The sequence below is a fragment of the Epithele typhae genome (genome assembly GCF_022376455.1).
Source record: "Epithele typhae strain CBS 203.58 chromosome Unknown BXZ73scaffold_12, whole genome shotgun sequence".
Classification (NCBI taxonomy): Eukaryota; Fungi; Basidiomycota; class Agaricomycetes; order Polyporales; family Epitheliaceae; genus Epithele; species Epithele typhae.
The window spans coordinates 510,177-537,883 of record NW_025954203.1 but is presented as its reverse complement, the minus strand read 5'-3'; the positions used below and the strand labels follow the sequence as shown (position 1 = coordinate 537,883).

The 27,707-nt window shown below is 61.8% G+C and overlaps 12 protein-coding genes across 12 annotated transcripts; 7 read left to right on the top strand and 5 right to left on the bottom strand.

Annotated features, from left to right (window-relative positions):
* Nucleotides 1–1,065: 1,065 nt before the first annotated feature.
* Nucleotides 1,066–2,214, top strand: BXZ73DRAFT_99595 (uncharacterized protein; the record flags this gene model as incomplete). Its single annotated transcript, XM_048028057.1, has 1 exon — nucleotides 1,066–2,214. One exon carries the CDS (start codon nucleotides 1,066–1,068, stop codon nucleotides 2,212–2,214), a length of 1,149 nt encoding a protein of 382 aa, XP_047879894.1.
* Nucleotides 2,215–2,538: 324 nt separating this feature from the next.
* On the top strand, nucleotides 2,539–4,150 carry BXZ73DRAFT_89049 (ribosomal protein S5 domain 2-type protein; the record flags this gene model as incomplete). Its single annotated transcript, XM_048025148.1, has 6 exons — nucleotides 2,539–2,632; nucleotides 2,739–2,874; nucleotides 2,934–3,447; nucleotides 3,685–3,790; nucleotides 3,845–3,906; nucleotides 3,965–4,150. 6 exons carry the CDS (start codon nucleotides 2,539–2,541, stop codon nucleotides 4,148–4,150), a joined length of 1,098 nt encoding a protein of 365 aa, XP_047879893.1.
* A 279-nt stretch (nucleotides 4,151–4,429) lies between these two features.
* BXZ73DRAFT_99593 (uncharacterized protein) lies at nucleotides 4,430–5,232 on the bottom strand (the record flags this gene model as incomplete). The annotated part of the gene is made up of 2 exons (XM_048028056.1): nucleotides 4,430–5,110; nucleotides 5,170–5,232. 2 exons carry the CDS (start codon nucleotides 5,230–5,232, stop codon nucleotides 4,430–4,432), a joined length of 744 nt encoding a protein of 247 aa, XP_047879892.1.
* A 560-nt stretch (nucleotides 5,233–5,792) lies between these two features.
* BXZ73DRAFT_99592 (amino acid transporter) lies at nucleotides 5,793–7,946 on the bottom strand (the record flags this gene model as incomplete). Its single annotated transcript, XM_048028055.1, has 10 exons — nucleotides 5,793–5,971; nucleotides 6,027–6,229; nucleotides 6,285–6,738; nucleotides 6,812–6,865; nucleotides 6,920–7,036; nucleotides 7,097–7,266; nucleotides 7,322–7,453; nucleotides 7,512–7,605; nucleotides 7,661–7,745; nucleotides 7,800–7,946. The coding sequence occupies 10 exons, from the start codon at nucleotides 7,944–7,946 to the stop codon at nucleotides 5,793–5,795; spliced, it is 1,635 nt and encodes a 544-aa protein (XP_047879891.1).
* A 684-nt stretch (nucleotides 7,947–8,630) lies between these two features.
* Nucleotides 8,631–10,531, top strand: BXZ73DRAFT_43686 (glycoside hydrolase/deacetylase; the record flags this gene model as incomplete). The annotated part of the gene is made up of 12 exons (XM_048019193.1): nucleotides 8,631–8,686; nucleotides 8,748–8,793; nucleotides 8,852–8,936; nucleotides 8,989–9,049; nucleotides 9,103–9,293; nucleotides 9,354–9,375; nucleotides 9,426–9,581; nucleotides 9,660–9,693; nucleotides 9,767–9,822; nucleotides 9,950–10,000; nucleotides 10,088–10,112; nucleotides 10,379–10,531. 12 exons carry the CDS (start codon nucleotides 8,631–8,633, stop codon nucleotides 10,529–10,531), a joined length of 936 nt encoding a protein of 311 aa, XP_047879890.1.
* Nucleotides 10,532–11,506: 975 nt separating this feature from the next.
* Nucleotides 11,507–12,742, bottom strand: BXZ73DRAFT_76088 (uncharacterized protein; the record flags this gene model as incomplete). The annotated part of the gene is made up of 1 exon (XM_048022348.1): nucleotides 11,507–12,742. The coding sequence occupies one exon, from the start codon at nucleotides 12,740–12,742 to the stop codon at nucleotides 11,507–11,509; it is 1,236 nt and encodes a 411-aa protein (XP_047879889.1).
* A 4,274-nt stretch (nucleotides 12,743–17,016) lies between these two features.
* BXZ73DRAFT_43917 (uncharacterized protein) lies at nucleotides 17,017–17,508 on the top strand (the record flags this gene model as incomplete). Its single annotated transcript, XM_048019236.1, has 1 exon — nucleotides 17,017–17,508. The coding sequence occupies one exon, from the start codon at nucleotides 17,017–17,019 to the stop codon at nucleotides 17,506–17,508; it is 492 nt and encodes a 163-aa protein (XP_047879888.1).
* A 778-nt stretch (nucleotides 17,509–18,286) lies between these two features.
* Nucleotides 18,287–19,503, top strand: BXZ73DRAFT_99588 (TFIID-18kDa-domain-containing protein; the record flags this gene model as incomplete). Its single annotated transcript, XM_048028054.1, has 4 exons — nucleotides 18,287–18,457; nucleotides 18,510–18,717; nucleotides 18,771–19,001; nucleotides 19,052–19,503. The coding sequence occupies 4 exons, from the start codon at nucleotides 18,287–18,289 to the stop codon at nucleotides 19,501–19,503; spliced, it is 1,062 nt and encodes a 353-aa protein (XP_047879887.1).
* Nucleotides 19,504–20,300: 797 nt separating this feature from the next.
* Nucleotides 20,301–21,597, top strand: BXZ73DRAFT_99587 (TFIID-18kDa-domain-containing protein; the record flags this gene model as incomplete). The annotated part of the gene is made up of 4 exons (XM_048028053.1): nucleotides 20,301–20,468; nucleotides 20,544–20,769; nucleotides 20,853–21,095; nucleotides 21,149–21,597. The coding sequence occupies 4 exons, from the start codon at nucleotides 20,301–20,303 to the stop codon at nucleotides 21,595–21,597; spliced, it is 1,086 nt and encodes a 361-aa protein (XP_047879886.1).
* A 947-nt stretch (nucleotides 21,598–22,544) lies between these two features.
* Nucleotides 22,545–23,285, bottom strand: BXZ73DRAFT_76085 (uncharacterized protein; the record flags this gene model as incomplete). Its single annotated transcript, XM_048022347.1, has 4 exons — nucleotides 22,545–22,787; nucleotides 22,844–22,919; nucleotides 22,994–23,136; nucleotides 23,187–23,285. 4 exons carry the CDS (start codon nucleotides 23,283–23,285, stop codon nucleotides 22,545–22,547), a joined length of 561 nt encoding a protein of 186 aa, XP_047879885.1.
* Nucleotides 23,286–23,959: 674 nt separating this feature from the next.
* On the top strand, nucleotides 23,960–24,862 carry BXZ73DRAFT_76084 (ribosomal protein L1; the record flags this gene model as incomplete). Its single annotated transcript, XM_048022346.1, has 5 exons — nucleotides 23,960–23,964; nucleotides 24,020–24,181; nucleotides 24,238–24,467; nucleotides 24,545–24,709; nucleotides 24,765–24,862. 5 exons carry the CDS (start codon nucleotides 23,960–23,962, stop codon nucleotides 24,860–24,862), a joined length of 660 nt encoding a protein of 219 aa, XP_047879884.1.
* Nucleotides 24,863–25,948: 1,086 nt separating this feature from the next.
* BXZ73DRAFT_43836 (serine/threonine protein phosphatase) lies at nucleotides 25,949–27,315 on the bottom strand (the record flags this gene model as incomplete). Its single annotated transcript, XM_048019216.1, has 7 exons — nucleotides 25,949–25,999; nucleotides 26,066–26,334; nucleotides 26,451–26,526; nucleotides 26,589–26,875; nucleotides 26,935–27,025; nucleotides 27,092–27,215; nucleotides 27,296–27,315. The coding sequence occupies 7 exons, from the start codon at nucleotides 27,313–27,315 to the stop codon at nucleotides 25,949–25,951; spliced, it is 918 nt and encodes a 305-aa protein (XP_047879883.1).
* Between the last annotated feature and the right edge of the window lie 392 nt (nucleotides 27,316–27,707).

Sequence of the window (27,707 nt, the reverse complement as noted above, 5' to 3'; positions counted from 1 at the left end):
GCAGCGGAGGCTGTCCAGTTGTATCCATATCGCGAGCATCCGAGGCCTGCGGACGAGGTCGAACTCAATGGAGATGACAGGGTGGACAGGCCTGGGATACCGTTCAAGAGGGCGTGGTAGCGGGCCGCGTCGTTCGGATAGGGTTCGCGAAGTGTTTGTAGAGGCAGGTGGTTCCTTGTGGAGGACAGAGACAGTTGCGAGTCTTGATGCATGATGATTGATCCCCAGGTCCTTCGGAATAGAAGGAGAGTGGGACGTGACGTGACGGCTTTGAAGTACTGTAGAGGGTAAGGGTGCGAAAAGGAGGTGCGTGTGGAGCGGCTTTGTCCCTTCGTCGTTCGCGAGGACCAGGTGCTCGATGTTGGGGCACGGATGAATCCCTTGAGAAGGGTGGAGGGGAGCCGTCCTGGTGGCGAACCGACGATGGGCACGAAGGCCGCAAGGCAGAGGGAAGACATTCAACCGAGTATTCTCAATCGATCCAGGATCACACGGAGTGATTTCCAGCGGAGCGTTTCAGAAGACTCGAAAGCCACAGACAAGGTGGTGGCAGTCGGTAGTAACGATTCCAAGGTGAATATGCCGATGGAGGAGATCGAAAGGGTGGTAAGCTGGCTCATAGGGGTGAAAGCACGTAGCAACTTTGCACGGCACCAGACAAACGTTTCAAAGGTGTATCATGAGCTTTTAGGAGTTCGACCACCCCGAGGAATGAAAGCAGCCGGGACCAGGTATCGAAATGAGGACCCGTTTCGGAAAGCAAGCCCCGTCGGCGAACGAAATTTCGCACTCCGCAACAACGGAAACTCCAGACCTACCATCGCCGCACTCTTCTCTCTCTCTCTCTGCAATGTACACCCATGCTTATGCGCCTACGGATGGTTCGGCCACGCTGGCCCAACAGAACAGTGGGTATAGTAGGAATATTTCCATCTCCGTCAGCCGCACACGGCCAGCCTCTCCGCTGATGCTCAAATCGGACACGGCGAGTTCTGTCCTTGTTCATTCTGCTTCCCCCCTACCCCTTTGTGTTTTCCAAAGCCTGGCGCATATCTTCCCTCTTCCATGCAATCCCGATCCCTTCTCGCCGGACGAGAGTCGAGCATCTTCCACCTCTTTGTCGACATCTTCACTCTTCTGCTGGCCTCTCTCGTCTACAGTGCCGCCGAGTCTCTTTCTCTACACATCCCTGCTTTGATGCGCTGCTCAAATGCGGCGATAGGGACACACGCCGCGCAACGCAGTCCGTTCTCCACCCCTCCCGTCCCCGTCGTGGTCCTCGCACAGACACTGAAGGTGGCACACGGCGATGGAAGTCCCTGGGCCGACATCCCTCACCGCAAAGACACCCCCCATCCCAGTCGGCCCACCTCTCCCTACCACACCCACGAAGACGACGCAAGCAGCACTTCCCACTCTCGCCAAAACCTCCTCCGCACCTATGGCCGCCAAGTCGTCTCCCTCGAGCTCGAGCTCGCTGAACAGCGCGCGGCGGCCGCCGGAGCGTCCACCCGAGCGCAGGCCCTCACGGACGAGCTCGCCTCCACCCGCACCACGCTCTCCGCCGTCGAGCGCGCCGCCGCGGCCGCGCACGCCCGCGCAGCGGCCATCGAGGCGCGGGAGCTCGCCCGCGACGAGGACATGGGCCGCCTCCTCGCCGCGTACGTCCAGCGCTGCATGGAGGTCGACGGCTTCCGGTGGGAGGCGGGCCTGCCGCCGGGAGAGGCGGCGGAGGTGCGCGAGATGTTCGCCCACACGGCGGGACGGGTGGCGCCTCGGGCGACCGCTGCGCTCGCGATCGCGCGGGAGGTCGGGCAGAGGAGGAGGGGATACGGCAGGGCCGACGGGCGGCGGAAGGTGCTCAGCGAGCCGTCGACGGAGCTGCCCTCGCCGCTGTTCGAGCGCGCGCGGACGGAGACGAGGGTGTCGAGCGTGGGGCCGTCGCCGCCGCCGACAGGGGCGAGTGAGAAGGAGACGGCGTTCAGGCCGCCCAGGTTCCCGGACACGCCGACGCACACATTCGACAGCGCGACCGCCGCCAGCACGCATTCGGGTGGTTCCCACTCCCCGACGTTGGTAAAAGAGGCGAGCTCAGAACTGGAGCCGACAAAGTCTTCACTTTCACGAAAGTTGTCGATGGGATGGGCGCGGTCGAAAGTGACACTGTCCGCGTCTCTGCGCAGACGACCCGAGCCCCTGTTTGCGTCGCTCTAGGACTTTTTCCATGTGCACAGATTTTATTGGACCTCCACGCTATGTAGTATGCATCGTCCGAATCCAAAGCCGGAAGTTCCGGCGAGCGTATGGGTCAACGTTTCAACCCTAGCCTTGGGCTAGTGTTACGTACCTACCACAGGAGCGTAACTTGGCTCTGTACCACCACCTCTGTCGTCGACTGCATATACCCTGTCCCTCCTCGTCCTCGTCCTCGACTTACTGAGAGCGCGGTGTTTGTCTTCACTCATATCTGCGGCCTGGACGACTCGCGAAAGACGACGAAAAACCCGACGGCTGACCACTGCAGTTATCCGCTTCACGATGCTCCGCCCGCCCAACACCATCGAGGAACTCATCGCTCAGCTCCTGGAGGACGGGGATCCATCGCACGAGGCCATCGCCTCTGAACTAGGCGGTGCGCGCCCTTCCTTCCCGGCGACCCCCCGCGCGAAGCTCTGATCCCTCTCTGCGTCCAAATCCTCATCGGCTCGCCCTCATCCAATCGAACAATCACCTCCCAGTCTTGCAGAGCATCTATGGTGAAGACGCTCTCAAGATATGGTGGCCTCCGCATCGCGCCAGAAGCGAGTCCCCCGACCGTGGCGGTCCCCCCACCAGCCCCGAGCCGGGCACGACACGCTACGAGGTTACTCTGAGGTTCGTCCGTCTCCCACCCTCCCGCGTCTCCCCCCGGTCTCAACGTCCTTCCTCCCCAGCATCGACGGCGCACCGAACGTCAGTCAGGATCCAGACCAGCCGACCACGGTCTCCGTGCTCGTCTCCCTCCCGTCCACATACCCCGCCGAGAACCCGCCGCAGCTCCAGCTGCTCTCGCGCTACATCGGGCCCTACGGCGTCGACGTCGCGCTCTTCGGCACCGTCCTGCGCACCTACATCTCCCGCGGCGCCGTCGAGTGGGCGCCCGGCACCGAGTGCGTCTTCGACGGGCTCGAGTGGGTCCGCGAGCAATGTGCGACGTGGCTCCGGGAGCGCACGAGCGAGAACATGGTCGGCGCGATGCTCCGCGAGGAGGGCCGCAGCCACGTGCTGAGCGAGCTCGTCGAGGAGGAGAGGGCGCAGGAGAGCTCGGGGCCGGCGAGCGAGCAGCGCGTCGTGCCCGAGGGGCCGGTGGAGATGCCGGCGGGGGTGACGATCGTCGAGGCGGAGCCCATCTTGGACCGCAAGAGCGCGTTCGTGGGGAGGGCGTGCAGGATCACGCATCCGTCGCAGGTGGGCACCTCTTTCGTTCTTTTCTTGCGAACCCCTCCGTCCCCCGCGCCCACACGAACGAGGCCGAACGTCTGGCTCGCACAGATGGCATGATCGCGCCCGCTCTCTTGCCATGACTATGGTGTCAGTGTGAAGCTCGTCGTGGCTGAAGCGTTCACCATACCGTGCCCTATTTTCCTCTGACATAGGGGGGCTGCTATTTCTATGGACAGACTTCACTGACGAACGGCAATACAGGTTCCACTCGTTCTGGCGCATCTTATGTCAGATCGTCGAATATCTCGAGCAGCGCATCCGATCATCAACGCCTGGCGATGTCGAGAGGGGCTGTTTCTGCACCAAGGCACGTCCGGATTGCGCCCACTCACACCGCTCCGACACTCATCCTCATACGCAGATAACGATGACGACGGCGAGAACGCTGGAGGCGGGCGTCTCGCCCACCTCCTGCAGATTCTGGTGCGTCTCTTTACCGTGTCTCCAAGTACGTATATTGATGGTGCTTCTCGGAGTTTAGGAAGTAGAAGACGTGCTCGTGGTCGTCACGCGCTACTTTGGTGGCATCCATCTCGGGCCGGACCGATTCAAGCACATCAACCAGGCGGCGCGCAACGCGTTAGAGCTCGGGGGCTTCCTCGACGTTCCCGACGACCCACACGCCGGAGGCCGGAAGCAGGGAAAGGGCAAGGGCTCCAAACGATAGCTACATCCTACTGTCCACAACACGGACGTTCCGGCACATTGTACAATACAAATGCCAAGCAATCCACGCCGCTTAATACGATGCGTCTGTACTTTGGGCCAACCGTCTTTCTCTTAGCTATCGTGCTACCTGGCCAATCTGCGCCGTTTTTTCCCGTACGTTTATGTTGTTGCTTATATACGCACCATTCCACCGTCTCAGTTAATCATGGTCGTTTATCACGCTTGATTGTCAGCACCATCACCAAGTACTACTACTCCGGGCCTGTCAAATAACATGCTACTCCGTACCAGGTCTCGCCTCCGCGCCGCTCGAAAGCACCATAAAAGCATCAAGTTCGCTGATCCCGTTGCCCACCATCACCGCCGCGAACTCCTTCTGAAAGTCCTCCCGCAGCTTCCCCAGCCACTGCCCTCTCCGCACCCGCTCGTCCGAGAGCCCCAGTCTCCTGAGCACCGGCGCCTTCTCCGCGGGGATCCCGAACTCCCTGCACATGCGCATGACGGCGTCCCCCCGGGTCTCCCCCGGCGTGCGCGCCCGCACCGGCATCGGCATCGGCACCGACACCGGCGACGCAGACCGTCGCTGAGCGCGTGCGCGCGCCGAGGACCCATGGGCGGCAGCGTCTTGGCCGCGATCGTCCGCCACTGCCGGCGGTTTCGGACGTTGAATGCTCATCGCCCTCCGAGAGCGCAGGTGCGTCGGCGGGGGGGAGAGCGTGTCCAGGCGGGCGCTGGGGGGCCGCCGGCTCGCAGACGGGGCCGCGGGGCGGAGGAGGAGGGGGTCGCGGTCGTGCGTGTCGTGCGTGTCGACGGCAGCCTTGCGGGCCGCGTCGCGCACTGAGCCGCGGCGCGCAGCGGGTCTCGAATATTGGAGGGACTCGGGCGTGGGCGCGGGCGCGGGCGGGTGGTGCGTTTTCGCCGTGGGTCGGTGTACGCCCGCGTCCGCGACGCTGGTGTACTTGCGAGCGACTCGGGTGAGCGCGCGGGCTCCGACGGCTGGCGGGCGCGAGGACGTACTTTTTGCAGGTTCACCGTTCGGCGGCCGTGCTCGCTGTCTGGGGCTTCTCCGGTGTCATCCATTACTGGCTCTTTTCTGAGAGCTTGGGACGGCTTGAACTTAGGCATCCAGGCGATATTTGGTAGCGCGGTGGGTGGGATCGGAGCAGTGAGGGGCGGAACGGTATGGTATGTGGGAGGGATCCGGAGTGGCGACATTGAAGATCTCTTATCGAGTACGGTGCGAATATCTCCCAATCTCTGGTCACATGAGCGTACAACGTGGTCAGACGGGTTCTCTGGGAGAGAAGTGGTACATACACCGTCAGGAAGGTTCCTTCTCGTGCGGACTTTCCCAGGCCACCACTCTTGGCTGCAGCGGAGCGTCATCCCGACCTGCCCAGTATCCACTGGCGGACACCGTTAACAGCTAGCGACGCTCGAGCTCTACGGTTGAATATACAGTGGATTGGGTTTTCCGACGAGGATGAGTAGCTAGCCGCCAGTCCACATTGACGCACTTCGTACAGTTCCTGGGCGCCATCGTGTCCTCAAATTCACCCCCGGCTCCCACATCTCCCGGAGATTTGACGGATGAATCGAATCTGAAGCACAAAAAGGCAACATACAGCCCCTCGCCTCTCTCAGGTGCTGGTCTGGGACACCTCCTTCTCGAACACCTCCAGCCCCTTCTTCCCGTCCGTCTCGAGCGGCCCAGTACCCTCGACCGTCCGCACCGGGCCGGTGAACCACTTGCGCGCGGACAGGACCCAGGAGAGCCCCGCGAGCACGAAGACGGCGCCGATGATGACCACCGCGTAGTCTGCGGCGCGCGGTCAGCGTCGTGCGTGCGCCCGGAAGGAAGGAAAGGGACTCACTCATGTCCGACGGGGAGGGATCGACGGCCGGGGGGAACATGAGCAGCACCGCGATGAACGACACCCAGCAGACGGCGACGATTCCGAGCGGGAGGTACCACTTCCCGAGCGAGAACGGGCCGGGGACCAGCTTCTCGCGCCCGGAGGTGATCCGGAGGAAGATGGGGGTCGCGTACGAGATGTACAGCGCGATGACCGACGACCTGCGACCCGAGCCCAGGAGTCAGCGCTCGAACACAAGGAAGCTGAGACGCTCACCCTGCCAGGGACGTGAGCGCCGCCTCCGAGAACCCAAGCAGGCCGCACACGCCCGCGAGCACCATCACGAGCCAGACCGCGTTCACCGGCGTGCGCGTCGCCGGGTGGACGCGCTTCCACCAGCGCGAGCCGGGCAGCGCGTTGTCGCGCGCGAACGCGAACACGACCCGGCTCGCGTCGACGCCCTGCGCGGCCCCGGTGACGTACTGGACGACGATGACGAGGCTCCAGAGCGCGAGCATCCCGCGCTTCCCAAGCACGTCGAGGAAGAGCTGGCCCATGGGCAGCGGGAGCGTGCTGCCGAGGAGCCTGTCGACCGAGGCGGTCGCGAAGGACGCGGCGATGTAGAGCAGCCAGCCGAGCGTCGCGGTCGCGCCGACGCCGACGAGGATGGCGATCGGCGCGGCGCGCGCGGCGCCGGCGGTCTCTTCGGATATATGCGCGGCAGAGTCGTCTGCGAATCAAAGGGGTGCGATGAGATGCCGGGGCGGGACCGGGCGTGACTAGAGAGCATGATGAGGACTCACAGCCGGTGAGCGTCCACATCGGCGAAGTGAATGCGAGGAGGAACGCCCAGGCATCTAGCCGGTTTTAGCGAGATGCAATGTGCAATGCCCATGGACGGTACTACGTACTGTTCGTCCAACCCGTGTTGTTCTCATACATTGTGAATGCTGTGGTCGTGTCTACCCGGTTGCCCAGGTTCTTGCTGCACACGAGCAACGCGATGATGGCTGCAATGGTCGTGCCGACTGTGAAAGCTGAGATCAACACGCGTTCATGTCGTAATTTCAAGCCCCTCAGGTGCGTACCGTTGACCGCGACGTAGAAGAGGTTCAGTCTCGCAAGAACAGACGTCGCCGCAGAGCAGACAATGCCATGGGTGAAAAGAATCGCAAGCAGAATGCCGAACGTCGGTCCAGCTCCGAGGTTGATGGCACCGTCTGAACCGACGCTGAGAGCGGTGGTGATCATTTGTGCACTGCCGTGAACGGTCTGTCAGCGCCTCGCTAAGGTTCGAAGGCCTGGCAGCGTACCAGGTGAAGTCGATTGAGCACACGAGGGTAACCTGGCCCGTGACATTCGCCCATCCTGTGATCCAGCTGGCGAGCGGAGCCCATCTGTCGGGGGCGAGTTTGGCAGAGAAGTAGTACAGCCCCGCGCTTGTGCTGAAACGAGGGCTCGAGGCGTTCTCTCCGTGGAAGACAAATGCAGGAGAGGACGTACGGCATGGACGAGGTCATCTCCGCTAGAGATGCCGCGATTGTCATCACGAATAGACACGGGATCAGCCATCCGAAGACCATTCCGACATGACCGCCTGTTCACCGGCAAGGTAAGCCCTCCGGCTTATGGACGTGGGCGAGCGTACCGACCAGAAACGAGGGGAAAGGACAGGGTGGACGAGACGGATGCGACGACGCCCATGATCGAGAACGCGAACGCGATCGTCTCGAAATACTGCGAAGATTCGGCTCCATCGAGTTCGCGCAAGAGACGGGGATGAAGACTTACTGAAAACTCGCGTCTAAACTCGCTCTTGTACCCCAACTTGGCGAGCAGGACATCGTCGGCGTGCCGGACAGTGTTCAGCGTCTGGTCGCTTCCGTGAGCGGCGCCGGGGCTGGCCGCCGAAGGGGCTGCCTTCTCGGAGTCGGCCATAGCAGGAGGGTCGAGGGTCGCGTCGGTGAAAGAAGGGAAGCAAGTCGATTCGGGGCGCACACATCGTTGGCGACGTCTTCACCGGCGTCGACTGCAGGGCTCCCACAGTAATTTGTAGGGTGAGGTCTCATCTCGCGGGGGGCGGGGATACAGCGCTGATACGAGGGTAGGGCATGGGAGGCTCTGGTGCGGGATTGGAGATGCGATGCGAGGCGTGCTTGAGAAAGCAACGAGCGTGGGCGACAGAAATGCCGTCATGAGCGTCGGAAGCAAGCCTGCACGACCTGACCGCTTGACTCGCTTATCACCCGGCCCGGGAGCCGGTCTCACACCTTGAAAGCGCGGGTCGATGATGCAGCTCTTACTCGCCTACTAACTTTGAAGTACTGCATTAAGAGCTGTGATTCGCCCAATCACAGTGTATCAACACATAGGTGCGTCCCTCCATTGACGCGGCTTTATCCTTGATAACGTAGGTGCTCAGTACGGGTCTTTTCTCAGGCAGAACGTTCAGCTCGGGGCGGGGCAGCATGATCATCCCAAGCTTTGATGTCTCCGGCCCCGTCCATGGGATGGCCCATCGGGGCTCCGTCTCCCACCCATCACTGCTCGTCTCCCGACTGCCAACACGCAGCCCCTCCTCCCACCTCATCTCTAAGCCGTCGTAAATTCTCCGAGCCCTTCATGCCGCGCAAAGTGCTCATCGGTTTCGGCGTGGACGTGGATGCAGTAGCCGGCTGGTGCGATGCCGTTATGCTATGTGCAGTCGACCTCGGGGACCTCATATCTTTCGTATCGCAGGTTGGGCTCCTACGGAGGCGAAGACTCCCCTCTGGACATCTCCCGTGTGAGTCCCCCTGTCCAGATGTTTCCATCTCTCTACTGGCTGAGTGCGCGTTATCCAGGGCGTGTTCGCGGGCGAAGTGGGCACGCCTCGGCTCCTGAAGCTGTTCGCCAAGTACAACATCAAGACGACATGGTTCATTCCCGGTCCGTGGCACTGTCTCCCGAGACGCCGTACGCTTCTCATCGAGTCGCCCAGGCCACAGTCTAGACACGTTCCCCGAGCAGATGGCTGCGGTGCGCGATGCCGGCCATGAAATGTTTGATGACTACCACTATCGATCACGACGTCATATTCATCTCTTATCGCCAGCGGTTTGCATGGGTACTCGCACGAAAACCCGGTGTCGATGACCTTCGAGCAGCAGCTCGACATTCTTAACCACACTCACGAGATGCTCACCAAGTTCTGCAACGGCGTGCCTCCCAAAGGCAGCGTGGCGCCCTGGTGGGAGACCAGCAAAGAGGGCACGATGATTTTGTTGGACAAGGGCATCGAATACGGTACGAGAAAGCGTCACGGAAGTCTCGCCACGTTCGTGTAGACTCATTCTCGATGCACAGATCACTCGAACATGGCTCATGAGTATGTCACGATCACGTGCCAGCCGTCGGACTCTCACCCACCCGCTGCAGCTCCCAGGCCTACTACTTGCGCGACCAGGACCTGTGGACGAAGATCGACTACCAGGCCAAGGCCGAAACGTGGATGAAGCCGCTCGTGCGTGGCAAAGAGACTGGGCTGGTCGAGATCCCGGCGAATTGGTACCTTGACGATTTGCCGCCGATGATGTACGTGTCGAATTCGACTGCACGCGATCCCCGGTCGTCGAAAGCGGTATGGCGCACCAACAAATTTTTACTCTGCAGGTTCATCAAGTCGAGCCCGAACTCGCACGGCTGGGTGCGTTCTCCCGTCGCGCACGATCGCTTGGCCAGGTTTGTGCTTCGCTGACATCGTGACATTCGCTTCGCAGGTGAACGCACGTGATGTGGAGCAGCTGTGGAAAGATATGTTCACGTACCTATACAGGTTAGTGTGTTTCACCGAGTCAAGGCGTTCGCGACGAGATGCGCACTAGCAGCGTCTGTCACGCCCGTTGCCATTGCCTCCCGGGGGTGAAACGGTCTCTGATATGACGTTCGACTCCGGAATCCAGAGAAGAAGAGAATTTTATCTTCCCAATCACGATCCACCCGGATGTCAGTGGGTGCGTAAAGCTTGGCATAAATCCCTACCGTCGACTGAACGAACATGCTTGGCGCTATCTGACCTCGACGCGGGTTCAACATGGCAGACGGCCGCACGTCCTCCTGATGCTCGTAAGCCCCGCAATCTCGTTGCAATTCGCCGCTGATCGAGTTCAATACTCCACCTCCGTCTCTCCGCCTCCCTTTGCGCGCGCCCTCGCCCTGGCGGCTCGTCACGGGCATTAATGTCTCACCGACCACCGACACCCGACACCCCCATCTCTCCTCCGTGCACCTCTCCATCGAATCTTCCCACCGATCCTCCTCCGTGTCCCTGCCCGTCCGTCCGGCCGCGGACCCAAACGCCCCCTCCCCCCCTCTCGTCCACCCACCCACAGGAGCGCTTCATCGAGTGGGTGAACACGCACGACCACGTGCACTGGGTGCGCATGGCCGACATGGCCGCCGACTTCCGCGCACGCGTCCCGCCCCCGCCCGGCGCGCGGATGCCCGCCGGCTACGACGACTCCACCGCCGGCGCGGCCGTTTGACTTTGACTTTGGCGGACGTCTGCCTTCTGCGCCCTGCGCTCTCCGTGCGGTGGCGACGGGGGGCCGAGCGGCGAGCGCTCCGGTGTTGACCCACGTCGTTGGTTGCCCGCCGGCTGGGGTTCGGGGTTCGGAGAGCTCTGTGCAGTATTAATTTCATGTACCGACATACCGATGGCACACCCCGTGCGTTCTGCGCCTTCGGCGCGGTGTGCCGGATCCTGCTCTTCACCGGCATCTGCGAGGTCGTCGCGTCGTGTGGCTGCTGATCAGAGCGCTGAGCGCTGAGCGCCGAACGTTGAACGTTGAACGCCAGCGTCGTATGATCTGTTCAGTCGAAGCGCGCCCAAGTTGTGGCGCCGTGAACGCCGAATTTGGCGGGGGTGAGTGTCACAAAGCGGTACTGTGGCGTGCGCAGCGGCGTAGCGTGTGTCCGCTTCTCGCGCATGTTTGATAAAGCTCAATGTATGTAGCTCGGGCACTCTCGGGCAGTACTGCACCTGTCGCCGTCGCCACCATTCCAAGCGACGCGCCGGGCTTGAGAGCTTAAGATCTTGAGCACGGGTGCCTCGTCGAACGCCAAGACTGCCTCAGAGCTTGCAGAAAGTCGCGGCTGCCGTCTACACGACGGCGCCGGGCGGGGTGAATTATAATTAAACAGTAAATACAGCAAACGAGTGGTGGGCCCCGTGGGGGAGTGGGTCTAGTATATAATTATATGGAACGGGCGCGCGCCGTGCATCGTACAGATACCACAAGAGAGATCCCTCCGAACGTAACGTAGTGTACAATAACCATCCCGACCACGCAGCGGCCTTGACGGCATTAGTCTAACGAGACGGATCGCGCCCCCGAGAGAGGACCGCGAGCCGCGCGGGCATGGGGGCATGAGCATAATCGTGAAGGCGTAAAGGCGCCAGCAGACGCGGCGCGAACCACCCGTCCGCGTCCGGACTGGGGAACGGCAGACGACCGGGCTCACCGGAGCTTCCTCAGCTGCGCGAGGATCTCGGTGAAGTCCTTCTCCGTCGACCGCTTCCCCCGCCGCTCGCGCACCCACTTCCGGCTGAACCGCCGCTTGGCGCGCGCGACCGCCTCGTTCGTCACGACCTCGACCTCGACCCGGACCTCGATCGCCGAGCCCGGGGTCTCGATCGGCGACGGCGCCGGCGGCGGGAAGAGCCCGCGCATCTGCGCGCGCGACTCGGAGCGCATGTGCGTCCGCGCGAGAGGCGGCGGCGACGCGTGCGTCGGCTGTGGGGGCGCGGGCGCGGAGGACGTTGATGGCCGGGAGAAGCTCGGCAGCTGCGACGCGGCGTCGCCCTCGTCGTCGGACTCGTCGGGGTCGACGAGCAGCACGACGTCGTGGTCCTCGTCGTCTTCGTCTTCATCGTCGCCGTCGCCGTCAGCGGCGGGGGAGCCGCTCCGCGGCCGCGTGTCGCGCGGCGAGCGCGCCTCGACGAAGCCGAGGTCCTTCATCCTCGCCTCGAGGGCCTCCTCGCGGCGCTTGCGCGCGTCGCGTGGCCCTGGGAGCGTGAGCGCGATGGGCGTGCCCGGGGCCGGCGAGAGGAAGGACGGGTGCGCGGGGGCTGCGGCGAGGGTCGCAGTGGACGGACCGGGGATCGCGAGGCGGATGGTCGGGCGGCGTGGGGAGGTGCGGCGTGGAGGGCTGGACGGCAGCGGCTGGAGGGACACCTTGACGGGTTCGGCTGATGGCACGCTCGTGGGAGGGAGCGTTTGCGGGCGCGAGGGGCGAGCTTGGGTGGGCACGGGTGGGAGCGGGAGCGATCCATGGCTGAAGCGGGGCGAGGGCGAGACGGCGGTGAGCGGGGGCGTGAGCGGGGGCGGAGGCTCGCGGAGCTGCTGGACCGAGGCCGAGTGGCGGAGAGGGGGTACGGGGAGGGGGCGCGGGAGGCCGTTGAGCGAGAGGCGGAAGCCGTCCGAGTGTGCGCTTGGTGGTGTGGGCAGGGGGCGCATCCTGACGCTGGGAGAAGAGGACGCAGAGGGTGGGCAGGAGGGCGGGAGGGGTTTGAGGGTCGCGGACATGTATCCAGCGGTGGCACGTGCGGGAGTGGGGAGAGAGTATGCACTGGAAGAGGAGGAGTCGGAGAAGATGGAAGAGTCTGAGGAGGAAGAAGAGGGCCGCGAGGAAGAAGAGGGGTAGGAATACGGCGGGTAGGCGGATGGCGCCGAAGCGCACACGAGGGAGGGCATCGAGGGAGGAGCGCGGCGGGCGAAGGCGGGCGAGGAGGAGGACGCGCGATTTATCAGTTTATTGCGCACTGTGACGAGAGAGAACAGCCATCAAGTCGACGGTCACGGCTGTCAGCGTCTGTCGCGCACTCGCGCACTGATGGCAGTCGCAGCCGGCCGTCGGCAGGCGCCCCTCTGCCGCCGGCTCTCTCGCCATTTGAGCCAGAATGTGCCGCCCACGGCCGCTGGCTTGCCCGAAACACGTTCCACGGGTTGTTGGACGGCCGGACACCGACTTGCGCGGGCGGGGAGACGTGCCACTACTTGTGAACCTTCTTCTCCGGGCTTCCCAGAACAAGCTTTTGACTGACTACCCCGCGCTTTGATCCACGTTCAATCAGCCCTCCAGACGCCATCGCGCGCTCTCGGTGGCGGTTCCGCAGGGCAGCCTGAGACGCAATCCTTAGGGCCTGGTCGGCTGTCCGTGGGATGGGCTGGGTCCCCCGCCAAAATGATCCCGCAGCACGATGGGCTGTGGGCTCGCGATAGACGCCCCTCGAGCCCATCCCGCCGTGGGCTCGGACGCCTCCGGGCCGTGGGCGGATGGGCATACTGATGGGCGCTTTTCCCGTCACGCCATTTCCCTGCTCCCCGTGCCCGCAATGCCCATCTCCCCCTCTCTGCTTACTGCTTGCTCCCTTCCCCTCCCTCTATTTTCTGTCTTTACACACAGTTTCCCTCTAATAGTCACAACTACACTCATTCACCAGAGCTATCTCTATTATTCAAGCCACCTGATTACCATTAGGAGATATGCTTGATAACTCCCCTGGCACATTGCCTCCCCAATCCTCTGTTGGTTGCCCTCTGCCACTCTGCAGTGATCTTGAACTGTTTACGGGATGGATCGGAGGGTGCTCAGGGTGGATGTGTCGCACTTGAGCTCCTTTGGGCACTGGAGACATGCAGACACACAGTGTATGCACAGTAGATGGTGGTGCATAGAAGCAAACACATACTAGTGTACAGTACAGGCGGTAGCGAGCACATACCTGCACGATTACCTAAGCGAGAGGTGGGGTTGCATCAGGCTCCGATAGGGGGACAATTCACACTGGAAATAAGGGCAGCCTTACAGGTCATAGCTCACATTTTCTCACGCATCCAATGAGCTGTTGGGACAGGCCGAAGGAGTTCACACATGAGGGAGGTGGATTGCCGTCCACGGAACTGCGCAAGCGCGCGGTGTCACCGTTCGTGATGGGGAGTGACCCGGGGTGACGCCCAGTGACGCGGATGCCAGCGAAAGCCCGATGGGCTCGGGATGGGCCGTCGGCCGTCTCGGCCCCAGGCGAGCCCATCCCACAGCCCATCCCACGGGCAGCCGACCAGGCCCTTACGTCTCAACAATGATTTCGACTCTCGAGGCCCAGCGGCTCCCATACGTGCGGAGTTGCACCGCGGACGCTCAGTGACAGACGCGCGCGGTGCGCGCAGCTCTTTGTGACTGCCCAGCGACCACTGCTCCCTTACATAGGTAGGCGCAGCCTCGCAGCCTCGCTTCGGGAGGCCTTCTTGCGCCCGCCGTATTTTGAACCACCCGCGACCACACCACCTAAAGGCCTAAGTTGTACTTCCGGCCAGTGACAGGCGTAGGGCGGATCAAACCACCGTGCTTCGCAGCGTTATGGCATCACTTCCATCCCGTCTCCCCGGCCTCACTTCGTCGCGCACCATTAATATTCAACGTTCCCGGCCGCTTTAAGCGCCGCCCTTCAGACTTTGCTTTTGGCACTTTTGCGGCGTCGACTCGATCGGAGCCACGTGTGGAGAGCCTCATCGAACTCCTCAGATGTTCAGAATCCCACGAGCTTGGCCTCGAGGCGAACGACAAACGAAGATCCACCTGGCGCCCGGACCTGGCCACTCGTCAGAGCAGCCACCCATCAGTCCACCCGCCGTTCTCCCTGATGCGCATTTGCCATTGCGGCACTGATCACTACTATCACGACCCCAGTGATGAGAAAGGCCCCAGTGTTGAGAAATCTGGTCTGACGGTCCCGTCCCTCGTCCGATAATGTTGAAAATTCACACGTTGGTAGAAATATGCGTTAAATTTCGTTTGCAAAAAGAACGACGTCGTTCCGTGCAGAAACAAGCCCGATCTTTGGCAAACATCTCTCAAATGAGAAAAGTTGAGGATTTGATACCCGTCGGCTACGACCCCATGACCAGCGCTTAGGTGGAAGCTGCGCGAGGGGCATTGCACGAAGCATGGCTGCCTTGCTTCGAATTCTCCGGCATGATGTCTGCGGGAGGGGGGCGAAAACGCACTTTGGGTCAGTTCAAGCGTGACTTCAGCCACAGAACGTGAGTGAGTTTCAGTCTCCGACGTTGCCGTCGGGGAGGATGCTGTCATCACTGGACGTATCCGACAGCTTAGCCGAGCGGAGTTGATGTCGGCTGCGTGACCCGCGCCGTGACCAAGCCTCGGCGAAATTTCTCATAACTAGGGTCCGCGGCCGGTTCGCCCACTGGGGGCGCAATACGTACCCGTTTTCTCTGAAATTTTGCAAATCGCTTTCTTACGACACTTTCAGCATGTGTACAGAATCCGAAGACTATCGCACCAGTAATGGTTGAGATTCTCATGGTTTGATCTCGCGGGCGCTCACATTTCTCATCACTGGGGTCGTGCTAGTACGGAGGCTGAGGATTTTGAGGGCCAAGCTTTCACGCTCGTTCTGGAAAGCGCGCCGAACTCGCAGGAGAGGCACGCCGTCGGCCGACATGGTTTCTGACCTCCAGCCTCAGGGCGAACTGTGTGCACGTGCACGACCCCCCCGACGAGCCATGCGGCGACGGGCCCACGGAAGCGCGAACGCGAACCACAGACGACGAGCGCGTCGCGTCTTCCGCGCGCTCTCGCCAAAAGCACCGCGCCCGCCGAAAAAGCAGCCCAAAGCGCGCCCTTGCGATCCGTCGAGTCTCGACGAACGAAGAGACTGGCAAGGTGCGTCGTCCGATCGGGCTCGCTGCTCAAACCGTCCGTCGTTCCTGGCGCCCATTATGGCTTAGCCCCCTGGGGCAGGAACACGGCGACCCTGCCCATTGCCCAACGGGGACGGTGGCGATGCGATGCGAGGCCCGGCAACTGTGCAGTGATCGCGCGACGATCGGGCTCAGAGGATGTGGTTCGAGCTTCGCTGGCTGACGGCCCACAGATGCGTACTACGTGCGAGCGGACCGAGGGTGGAAAGAGCGAAGATGAGCTGCTACGGAAGACGCCGAGGGTGCAGCGGGCAGAGGCCGACGGGCCGCCGCGAGGAGTTCCTGGTGCTGATTCTGAGCAAGTAGCCGGCCCGCGTTTCATTCCGATTGATACTCGTCCCGCAAGCACGCTCGCCAGCCGACGCCGCGAATCTTCGTCTCAGAGTGGGAGGGTGGCTATTACGTTCGTACGCGGCCCCCGTCCGGGGGAAGCTGAAGCAGCGCCAACGGTGGAGGGACCTTGAATTTGAAAGCGTGAGTCGAATATATTTGTGTGCGAGGGAGTGGGGAACACTGACAGCCTGGTGGGAATTCACTTGTGTGCTTGCATGCACCGACAAGGGCACGGAGATGGCACGACAAGGCTTGGGTACGACGCGATCTCAGGAGAGGTACGTGCAGAGATGACCTCTCCAAGTCTGACGGAAGTAATTTCTTCTTGCCGCGGATTGACCCTGGTTGCGTTTTTCGACGGAACCATACGGTTCGAGCGAATGGTTGTTGGTGCCATGTGGGCCGCGTCCCTCTCCATTGCTTAGATACATGTTAGCGATTCGGTGAAGAACGGTCAACAATGTGTTCCTAGTGGCCGAATCTAATTGCTGTATGAATGATTATGTCAGCCAGGGACCTGGACTACTAGGTGTGACAGACACGACGATGGTCCCCTGGAGCCCCCTGTGAGACTTCAAAGAACTTACTCGAAATGCGTGAGTAGCTGGACGTGCCTTGATTCTCGCCGACGTGCAGCTGCTTCCACGCTCGAAAGATTTCGAAGGATGAGCCGTGAGACTGCATGTGAATACCATGGAGCAGAATGATGGATACGCAGCTTTGGTACTTACGTACCAGAGAACGCAGAAAGATGGCGCGAATCTCAGCCGAATCTCAGTGAACGAACCAAAGCAGGAATCGGAAGAAGTGATCGACCCCGCGCCAAGCCAAACCTTCCGCAACAGGCGCGCGCGGGGTGAGACCGCGTCCGGCGCTTGCGGAGGGTGGCAACCACGACGGTCCAGCGCACGATGAGCACCTCCTCCGCCGACATCCCGCTCCTCTACCGCCTCTTCTTCCTCTACATCGAGCCCCTCTCCGCCCTCGTCGGCTCCTACTTCGCCGCCGGCCAGCCCACCGCCTACCTCACCTACCTCGCGCCCACCCCCGCCGGCGCGCTCGCGGCGCAGGCCCCGCCCACGGCGACGCTCGTGTCCCTCTACCAGCTCTCGAACCTCTACCTGCTCTTCGCGCTCAACGAGCACCTCGTGCTGTCCTCGACGCGCGCGCGCGGCGTCTGGCGCGCGCTCCTCTTCGGGCTGCTCGTCGCGGACCTCGGCCACCTCGCGACGATGGTGCCCGTCGCGCAGGAGAAGGGGTTCGCGGCGGTGTTCCTCCGCTTCTGGGGGTGGAACGCGATGGAGTGGGGCAGCGTCGGGTTCGTGTACGCGGGTGCGGCGATGCGGAGCGCGTTCTTGCTTGGGGTCGGCTTGGGGCGGGAGGGGAAGGCGAAGAGCGAGTGAGTGCTGGTTTCTAGCACGCAGATGTGGTAGATTGTTCAGCGCACGATATGCTCGAAATGTACACATACGGAACGGGTCGGGGATGTAGAACGCATCTCATGCTTTACTCTTGTTGTGCCAACCCGCAAACTCCACTGCGGACGAGATCTTGCTTGTGCCCGCCGACGAACATCACGAATTCGGTGTGGTGCGGCTCTCCGCCCTTCTTCTTGCCATTGACGACTTGTCGGAGAGGAGTGCGTCAATCCCATCGATGTCGCTTGCATGGATTGCGCGACAGAAAGCAAGAGCTGCCTCGGCTTGGGTGCTGCAGGTGACCATAGTGCGGGAGGGTGTAGGTTTGGAGAACGCCTGGTTGTATGCGCCTTTATATGCTTAGTCGCCCTCGAGCGTCGTCATAGATCAGCACGAAGCAGCAGCGTGTTTGGGATGTCGGATAGGACTAGCCGCAGACCAGCTGCTCCATTGTGGTCGAGGGCGAAGCATGCTGGAGGGTTTCAGCCATTCTTGTCAGCCCTGCTGGGGACCGCAGTTATAGAGGCATCGATGCATGAAGCCGACGAGCGAGAGGGCATCCGAAGAACCTGGCCATACAGGTCGAAGTACTGGCAGGCTGAGAGTACTTGGGACGGTGGTGGGACAGGTCGAAACGGAGGAGAGCGCGCGCTCCGTGTACTTGACTCCCGCCACCATCCACCTCCTCCCTACCTTCACTGCTTCAGCTTGCCGCATATTCTGGCTCGACTATTCCCTCTTTTGTGCACCACGCTTAGCAGCCATGGCGTCGGGGAACAAGAAGGGCTATGGCGCCGACACCCCAGCTCATAGGGAGTACAAGTACTCCCAGGAGATATCGCAGATGATGTTCGTCTTCGGCGAGGTCCAGGACCCGAACCCCGAAACCGTCAACCTGGTCGAGGACATCGTCCGGAGTCAACTTATCGAGCTCGTACGTCGTGAATGTATGCTCCGCCTGACACGGGACGCCGACACAGTACCAGATCTTGCAAGCTCGTGCCCTTGCGAACCGGCGGGGAGCTCGACACTTGTCCGCAGAAGACCTCATCTTCCTCATTCGACACGATCGTGCGAAGGTCAATCGGCTGCGGACATACCTCTCATGGAAGGATGTCCGGAAGCACGCGAAGGACTCGGACGCCACTGGCGGTGGTGGTGTAGAGGTCGAGCAGCTGGAGGATGGGGCAGACGGTGCGTGTATCATCATATGCCGTCTCACTCAGCATTTTCATGCGACATGACAGACAAGCTCACCGCGAAGGCGCAGAAGATCACAATCAAGCTGCCTTGGGAGATCATCAACATGTTCTCCGACGTACTCCCAACGGACGACGAAGAGGACGAGGACGACATCGAGGCTCACGAAGCCTCGATCCAGCGACTCAAGGAGGCCGACGACGCCACACGGCAGATGACGCGAGAGGAGTACCAGCACTACTCCGACTGCCGACAAGCCTCCTTCACGTACCGCAAAGGTGAGCCCCGCCACTCTCCCCCCTACCCCTCTCCTTATCCCCGCCCCCAGCCAAGCGGTTCAAGGAGTTCCTCAACCTCCCCGCCTCCCTCGACTTCAAGACCGGCGACGACACCGTCGACATCGTCGGCTTCCTCGCCTTCGAGATGGTCCGCGCGCTCACGATCGCCGGCCTCGAGGTCAAGCGGTCGCTCGAGGACTCCTTCGTGCGCGACACCCACGCCGGCTCCTCGCCGCTCCTCGGCAAGCGCAAGGCGCGCGACCTCGGCCTCGGCGGCGACGCGAAGCGCATGCGCCGCGAGGGGAGCCCCGAGCTCGACGCGGACACGCCCCTCCCCGTCTGCGGCCTGTTCCTGCCCCCGACCGAGGCGCGCACGGCGCTCCGCCCGGAGCACATCCAGGACGCGTTCGCGCGCATGCAGGGCGACTGGGCGCAGCGGCGGTCCGCGGGGATGCGCAACTTCCGGGGCGGGCTCGTGCGGACTACGGTCAGTCTCATTTGAGGCTGCTCTTCGCTTATGTATGCTTTTGGTTTCTGTTCGTTTGGCTTTGCTTCTGCTTTGACCTGGACCCTCGTCGTGGTGTTGTACGTTACGGGGCACATTGTATGCATTGGCCTGGAATTCCTCTCACTTGGTCTTTGCGTGCTCTGTTCTTGTGAGTGGGTGCTGGTGAGTGTCTCCAGTTCTCCTCTTGTGCCTCAGAGTGGACAACTCCTTCCACGGGACGCTCCTCTACACTGCAACCTTCGCCGTCTGGAGCCAAATAATTGAGATCGTATGCCACGCTAACCTTTCTCCCGCCAATACCCGCTGACTCTTGTGAGCGCAGATTCTGCAGGCCCGCAGGACGGTCAACCGCCGGCGAGCGAAATGCATCTCCGTTTCGGACTACGGTCAGACTCATCTGAGGTTGCTCTTTGCTCATGTATGCATTTTTTTCTCTTTTTTGCGCCGCTCTTGCTCCACGACGCAACACTCCTGCTTCGAAGGTCGAACATGTGCAGAAAGGCCTCACAGCAATATCCCTTTCTCTACGCTTTGACTATGCATCTTTGTCCTCCGAAGCTAGACCTCGTCATGTCTTGTGCGTCACAGGGCGCTTTGGCACATTGTATGCATTGGCCCGGAACCCTGGATTCTCCCACTTGGTCTGTGCGTCCTGATTCTCCATGCGTCGTTGTAAGTGGACACCGGCTGGTGGTCGTTCTCGTTTTTAACGTTTCTAAAATCTCCAGCTCTCCTTTCCGTCCTACCACATCCATCCCCGTCCTCTACGCCGCTACCTCCATACATCAACCATGGCTCCGCTGAGCAAAACCGTTCAAGCCGAAACCACCGACCGAAAGGCGCACCTGTTCACCACCGAGATATCCCAAATGATGTACGTCTTCGGCGAGGTGATCGAGCCACTCGCCTCAACCGCGAACCTCGTCGAAGACATCGTCCGGAGCCAAGTCGTCGAGATCGTACGCCCCCGCGCCCCCCTGGCCAGCCTCCCTGCAAACCCCCACTGACTGCCCCATTTACATAAACGCACGCAGATCCTGCAGGCCCGCGAGACGGCCACCCGCCGCCGCGCGAAGCACGTCGCCGCCGAAGACCTCCTCTTCGTCGTCCGCCACGACCGCGCGAAGGCCGACCGGCTCCGGACGTACCTCTCCTGGAAGGAGGTGCGCAAGCACGCGCGCGCCGCCGCCGACGCGACCGCGGGCGCGGGTGGCGCCGTCGACGCCGACGCCGACGCCTTCGAAGAGGAGGACACGGCCGGTGCGTGGCCCTCTTCCTCTTCCTCTTCCTCCTCCTCCTCCTCTTCGACGGGTCTCGCACTCACACGAGGACACGGACGACAGAGGACCTGCCCCCGAAGCCGCAGAAGCTCACAGTCAGGCTCCCCTGGGAGCTCTCGACGGTGTACACCGCCGGGCTCCCCCAGCTCGACGACCCCTCCGACTCCGGCGACGACGACGACGCCATCGCGTACGCGGCGTCGCAGGCGCTCCTCAAGGACGCGGACGCGCGGACGCGAGCCATGACCGGCGCGCACTACGCGTACTTCGCGCGGTGCCGCCGCGCGTCGTTCACCTCCTTGCACGGTGCGTCTCTCCCTCTTCGCGCGGAGGGTCGTAGGCTGACCGCCGTCGGCCAGTGAAGCGCTTCCGCGAGTTCCTGGGGCTCCCCCCTGGGCTCGCGCTCCGCCCGGGCGACACCGTCGACGTCGCGAGCTTCCTCGCGTTCGAGACCGTCGGTGCACTCACGCGCGCGGCGCTCGCCGTCAAGGCCGCGTACGAAGAGGCCGGGATCGAGCTCCCGCCCGCCGCTGAAGACTCGAACCCGCCCGCCGCATCGAAGCTGAAGAGGAAGCGCGGGGACGAGAAAGACGTGGGGAAGAACGGGAAGAGGAAGAGGCAGAGGCGGGGGAGGGAGAGGACGGGGTGCAGCCTCTTCGTGCCTCCGCCAGGGCCTGCGACCGCGCTGCGCCCGGAGCACGTGCGGGAGGCGTTCACGCGTCTGCGGATGGAGGCGGAGCGGAAGCGTGCGACGGGCATGGGCAACTTTCGCGGTGGCCTCAGGAGGACGGCGACGACCGTGATCTGAAGCGCGGCCGCTGTGGTTGGATTTTAGGGTCGATTGTCGTGTGCTACTATACAATTACACGTCAGTGGTGCGTGCGTCGGCTGCGTATTGCAAGGTCCGTCCGAGTCCGAGTCCTCCACGCCCCGCCCGCGCCGTCGCTATTGGAACAGCAGCGACGCCGCGACGTCCAAGTTCCCGCCCGCCGCGTCCAGAGACGCGACCGCGATCTCCCGCGTCGCCCCGAGCCCCACCAGCGTCTGGATCGCGCTCTCCGGATACCTGCTCGTCGGTGGCCGCGCACTCGCCGGGGGAGTGGGGTGCGCCGCCCCGCGCCCCACGCCCGCCGACGGCGCGACCGGCGCTGGAGCCGCCCCCAGCGTGTTGCCCGAGCCCGGGAAGCCCGCGGGGGCGGGCGTCGACGGCCCCGCTCTCGGCGCGGACGCGGACGCGGGCACCGGCATGCCGGTCGCCGGGTCGACCTCGAAGTTGCGCGCCTTGTCGGGGAGCTCGTGCTCGGGGAGGAAGCCGACCTCGCGGCCCTGGATCCGGAGCACGTTCTTCTCGAGGTCGATGCAGGCCTGGTGGGCCTTGAGCATGTCCAACCCGAAGAGGAAGTCGACGTCGCGGCCCTCCATGATGGTAAAGGAGCAGGGGAGGTGGAGGTCGGCGAGCTTGAGCTGCGCGGAGTGCACGCGGCCGAGGATCTTGGCGGTCCCGACGCCGCGCGCGATCCCGGCGAAGCGGCGGTCGACGAGGCGCATGATCCCGCACGCTTCCGCGGCTTCGGGGCTCACTAGAGGGATGGTGAGATTGGATGGGAGGGTGGGCAGGGAGAGAGGTCGGCGTACTGATGGTAGACTGGGCACCGCTGTCGACGAAGGCTTTCATGGGGTGACCGTTCACCTCGACAGAGATGCTGCACGCAGTGTGAATATAAAAGTCCGAGGGTTGGGATGCGGAAGTACGCACTAGAGCATGATCACGCGCCCGAAGGATTCGGGCGAATACTCGAGCGCGTGCTCCATGTTCTCGAGAACGGCCTGCTGCTGGATTGCTTCTTCAATCTTGCGCTGTGCCTCGAGGCTGTAAGGGTCTGCTTCAAGCATTTGGCGCTCGCGCTCTGCTTCCGCGTGCATGGTGTGCGTCTGCCGGAGCAACTCTGCAAAGCGCGCGGGGTTGTTCTGTGCAGCGTCCGCGATCTCTGGATTGCGCTGGAGCGGGGAGGGATTGGCATGTGTGTAGGTGAGAGGCTCACAATCAGGCGTACCTGTCGTATTTGGGCCATGAGCATGGGGTCTCCGAGAAGCTGGAGGCGCATCATCTCCGCGTCCTGCTCCATCGACCTGGAAAAAAGCACGAGTTGTTAACCACTACGAATGAGCATAGAACGATGGTGCGAAGACGGGCAAATACGGACCGACTGGTGCCTGCAATGTGCACCTTCTTGCGGAGAAGGAGCATGGCCTTGTCTCCGACTCCGCATTCGACCATTGTTGCCTTTGGATTGCTGATGTCGCGGCCTTCGTAAGAGAGGCTCTGGTCACTGACAGGAATGCCAGACTGCTCGGGTCGGGACAGGAGCGCAGGATGGAGAACAAAGGCAAACGTACCTCAGCCTCGAGTAGCGCCATGACGTTCTCGAGTTCCATGTTGGGGTCGATCTCGACGACGAAGGACTGGCCGAGCTCGGTGACGAAAGTCAGCTCCATAGCGGACCCAGAGCGTGCGCGATGAGTATGTGGAGGGGTGGATGCACGGGAAGACAAGGAGGGGGAGGGGTACTAGGGAGGCTGTGGCGCGGGGAACTGGTTGAAGGGAAGCACGTGAGAGGGCCGGACCGAGGGTCGGTGGTGGTGGCTGAAGCTCTGAAAAGAGGATGACGGCGCGAACGGGAACGGAGACGGGGCGGGGGTGTCGGTGCGCGAGGCGGCTTCGAGCGCATGTTATATAGCCCGACCGGCGACGCGCGAGTGCGCGTCGCGTGCGTGACCAGCGCGCGGACGCGTCGCTCTGTTTGTCAGTCGGGCCACCCAATGCGAGTCACCGCGCCGTGTTCGTGTGTGCGCCAGCGTTACGTGCCTTCGAGAAAGTGCGAGAACGGCGCGGAATGACCTGTCCACGCAACCATTACTACGCCATCAACACTCCGTTCTGCCACCGCAACATAACACCTTCCATCCCTTTCTTGCGCGCGGACGCAGCTTGAAGCCGCGAGCGCCTAATCCCGGAGCGGTTCGGCCCGCATTAAGAAGCGCCCGCAGCAGTGGCTGAGGCGACTGTATAGCTCGTTCCCACGGACGGCGCTGCGGTCGTGGCGAGTGAGACGATCGTGAATATCCTGAATCCGTCAACAGCCCTCAAGACCCCCTCCTCAACAAAAAGCATGAGGTGCGCCGTCGCGTCAGCCATGTGAGAGGGTATCCGTGCTCATCACGGCCCACAGCGGAAGCAAGCTCTCAGTGGCAAGCGTGCGGGGCTCCATCAAGGACCTCCTTGTCGAATCCAACGGCGAGAAGAAGCGCAACTTCGTCGAGACCATCGAGCTCCAGATTGGTCTCAAGAACTACGACCCCCAGCGCGACAAGCGTTTCTCGGGTACTGTCAAGTGCGTATCTCTCTTGCTCGACTTCTTGCTGCAAGCCGACCGCGTACTCCACCCAGGCTCCCCCATGTCCCCCGTCCTCGCATGTCCATCTGCATTCTCGCCGATGCTGCCGACATCGACCGCGCCAAGCAGATCGAACTTGAGTACATGTCCGTTGACGACTTGAAGAAGCTCAACAAGAACAAGAAGCTCGTCAAGAAGCTTGCCAAGAAGTACGACGCGTTCCTCGCCTCTGAGACCCTCATCAAGAACATCCCCCGTCTCCTTGGTCCCGGTCTCTCCAAAGGTCCGTCTCGTCCCCTCCCTGCGTATCTTGCATATGCCCTGCTCCGAAATTGCAGGGGCTCATACGTGTGCATATAGCGGGCAAGTTCCCCACCCCCGTCGCGCACGCCGAGGACCTCACGAACAAGATCACGGAGGTCCGCTCGACAATCAAGTTCCAGCTCAAGAAGGTCCTTTGCTTGGGTGTTGCGGTCGGCCACGTTCAGATGACGGACGACCAGGTCCTCGCGAACGTCATGCTTAGTACGTCCGCTTTGGTCTTTCCCGACTATATGCGTCTGACTGTATACCGCTTCAGGCATCAACTTCCTTGTTTCGCTCCTCAAGAAGAACTGGCAGAACGTCAAGTCGCTTCACATCAAGTCGACGATGGGCAAGCCCGTCCGTCTCTACTAAGCGTTCTACGTCGGCGCCATCCCCCTTCGTCTTTGGTTCCGCGGGACGGCTCTCGACCATGCACCCCCACCACTAATCGAGGGACACACGAGGAGAGGATGACCCGGACGGCCACGCGCACGCGCCGCTGCAATGCACAACATGAAGCCCCGCACGCTTGGACCAACGGCTTCGGAGAGGGCTGGGAGTCGATTGGGAGCTGATGCAGTCGCGCGTGTCCCCGTGAGTCCACAATCTGGGCATTTCACATCTTTCGTCGTTTCGCCTCGCGGTGCATGTACGTTTTCTCGAGAGTGGGTGGTTGGCTAGCACGCTGGATATGCTAGATGTATTATGGCCATGCTTGTACGTGATATGTAGCAATGACACCCCATGACGCGCTTCAGCTGTGTGCGAGATGGTGCGCTTATCGTTGGGGCATGTGCTTCCAGCCTTGTCGCTGTTTCGTCTTACAACCAACCAATAACCACCAGGGATATGCCGACGGAGATTACGTACCTGCTATCCGCGACATCGTATTTATACCCCCAAGTCCGACCAGGGGCTAAGAACCACGCTTTGAGCCATTCGCAGCCAGGCAAGTGTCAAAACTGCGAAGCCGGCGTTTCGATACTGCTCGTTCGTCCGACGACGCACTGGGTGCTGTGCTCAGGAGAGGGAGCTTGCCATGGAACCGATGTGAATCCTTGCTTAGCACTCCTTCTGTCGTGTCAAGAGCGGTCGTTGATCAGCAAACTTTGCAGTCATGAAAAGCGGGCACTCACTGTACTGCCTCCCACTGAGGCCGGTCGCTGAACGAGAATGCCGAAATTCGCGGAAATGTCTGACCAGTGGGTCGCGACGTCGTGCGCATCGTGGGATGACGGGTCGCGCAAGATCGCAAACAGCGTTCCAAGATGGCTTGACCTTTTTTATGCAGGTGAAGCTCACTGGAAACTGGCGACAGTATGGAGGTGTGTTTGTGGTCCCGGGCACACATGAATGGAAGAAGCGAAAATTTGAGTACATCGAGATGCGAAGCTACAGCAACGTACAACATGGGTCAGAGCACAGCAAGGTCGAGCCAGATCAGAGTCACCCAGCAAACTACAAAAAGTAGTCCGCCGGCGGCCGTTTCGCAGGTATCGACCGTACGTCCTGTCCCCAAAACGTCCCGGGTCAGCACTCTCCACCCAGAGCCCGGTCGCAGAAAGAGAGACGCACCGACGGCGCATGCGAGAACACCTTGTACTCCTGCGCGAGGTACTCGTCGAGCTCGAGGATCGACGCCACGTTCCCGCACCGGTAGCAGTAGTTGGGCGCGCTCCAGACGGTGACGATCGTCTTGTCGAACATGAGCTTGTAGCCCTCCATCGCGAGCTGGTGCGCGCGTGCGATGAGGTCGATGTTGTTCCGGTGCGCAAACAGCTTCGTGATGTCCGCGCCGAAGAGGTAGCCCGCGCCCCGCGGGGAGAGGCCCCAGCCGTTGATATCTGGCCGCGGCGAGATGAGCACAAGGAGGGGATCGGAGCGCGCATATCCCAGGGAGGGGTGGAGAGGGATGCGCTCTTGAGGCGACTGGACGCGCAAACGAGAAGGAGGCACGCACCGTCTGGGTCTGACCACAGCAAGTCGCACATCGCACCGTCGTGGGGCACCTCCTGCTTCCTGTCAATCGTCCGGATCTGCACCCGCGCCCGTCTCAGCTCCCCGCCGCCCTCAACGCGCACGAGCACCACCCACGCACCTGGTCGATGCTCTGCAAACTCGGGCTGAGGCCCCCGTGCACGCAGAACACGCGGCCGTCGACAATCGCGCCGAGCGCGAGGTAGTCAAAGACCTCGCAGCACCAGCGCCAGACGTTGCTGCTCCCGTACTTGCGCTGGCACTCGTCGTAGAAGCCGTACACCTGCGTGATCTGCCGCGACTCGTGGTTGCCGCGGATGAGCGTCATCCGCTCCGGGTAGCGCACCTTGAGCGCGAGGAGGAGCAGGAAGGTCTCGACGCTGTAGAAGCCGCGGTCGACGAAGTCCCCTGGCGGGTATATGCGGGTGAACATGTGGCTTGGGCGACGGCAGGGGGACCCGACGTACCCATGAAGAGGTAGTTCGTCTCCGGACACGGCCCGCCCACTTTGAAGAGCTCCATCATGTCCCAGAATTGCCCGTGGATGTCCCCGCATATCTACGCGCATACAAGGACGCGTGAGAGACCGACCGCATCCCGATACTCGGGTGAAACACAGCTCACCGTGACTGGAGAATCGACGACCTGCACATTCGCCTCCTCGATGAGAATCTCGCGCGCCTTGAGACACAGCCGCTTGACTTGCTCCTCTGATATCGGTTCGCAGCGTAAGAGCTGCTCGATCTGTCTAGCGCGCGAACGAGAGGAGGAATTCGAGATGAGCGGCGCGCTGAGCGCGGGGCACACGGGCGAAGGTGGGGCACGGACTGGTCCAGGTCACTTGGCATGGGGCGTGTCGAGTGGACAGTTGGGTATATTTTGCGGGTTCTGACGGGAAGGAAGGGTGGTGGTGTAGGTGGTGGTGGTGGGGAGAAGAAGAGCGACGGCCGTACTGCAGCACACCCGCCGTTGAACTGAGGCGCGTCCTAGTGGGCGGCCCGATTCTCCGCCTCGGGGACACATCCAACTGGACCGGAGCTCAGCGCTCAGCGCTCAGCTGTATTGCATGTCCATAAATCTCCCTCTTCGGACGCAGCAACTTTTTGTCCTCGAAACAGAGAAAGAATAATGGATTCCTAAAATTACTCCAGGTATAAGATATCCAAAATACAGGACTGCATATAGACTGCATATATAGCAGAGACAAGACAACAGAAGCACAGGTGCAGCATCCACCTCC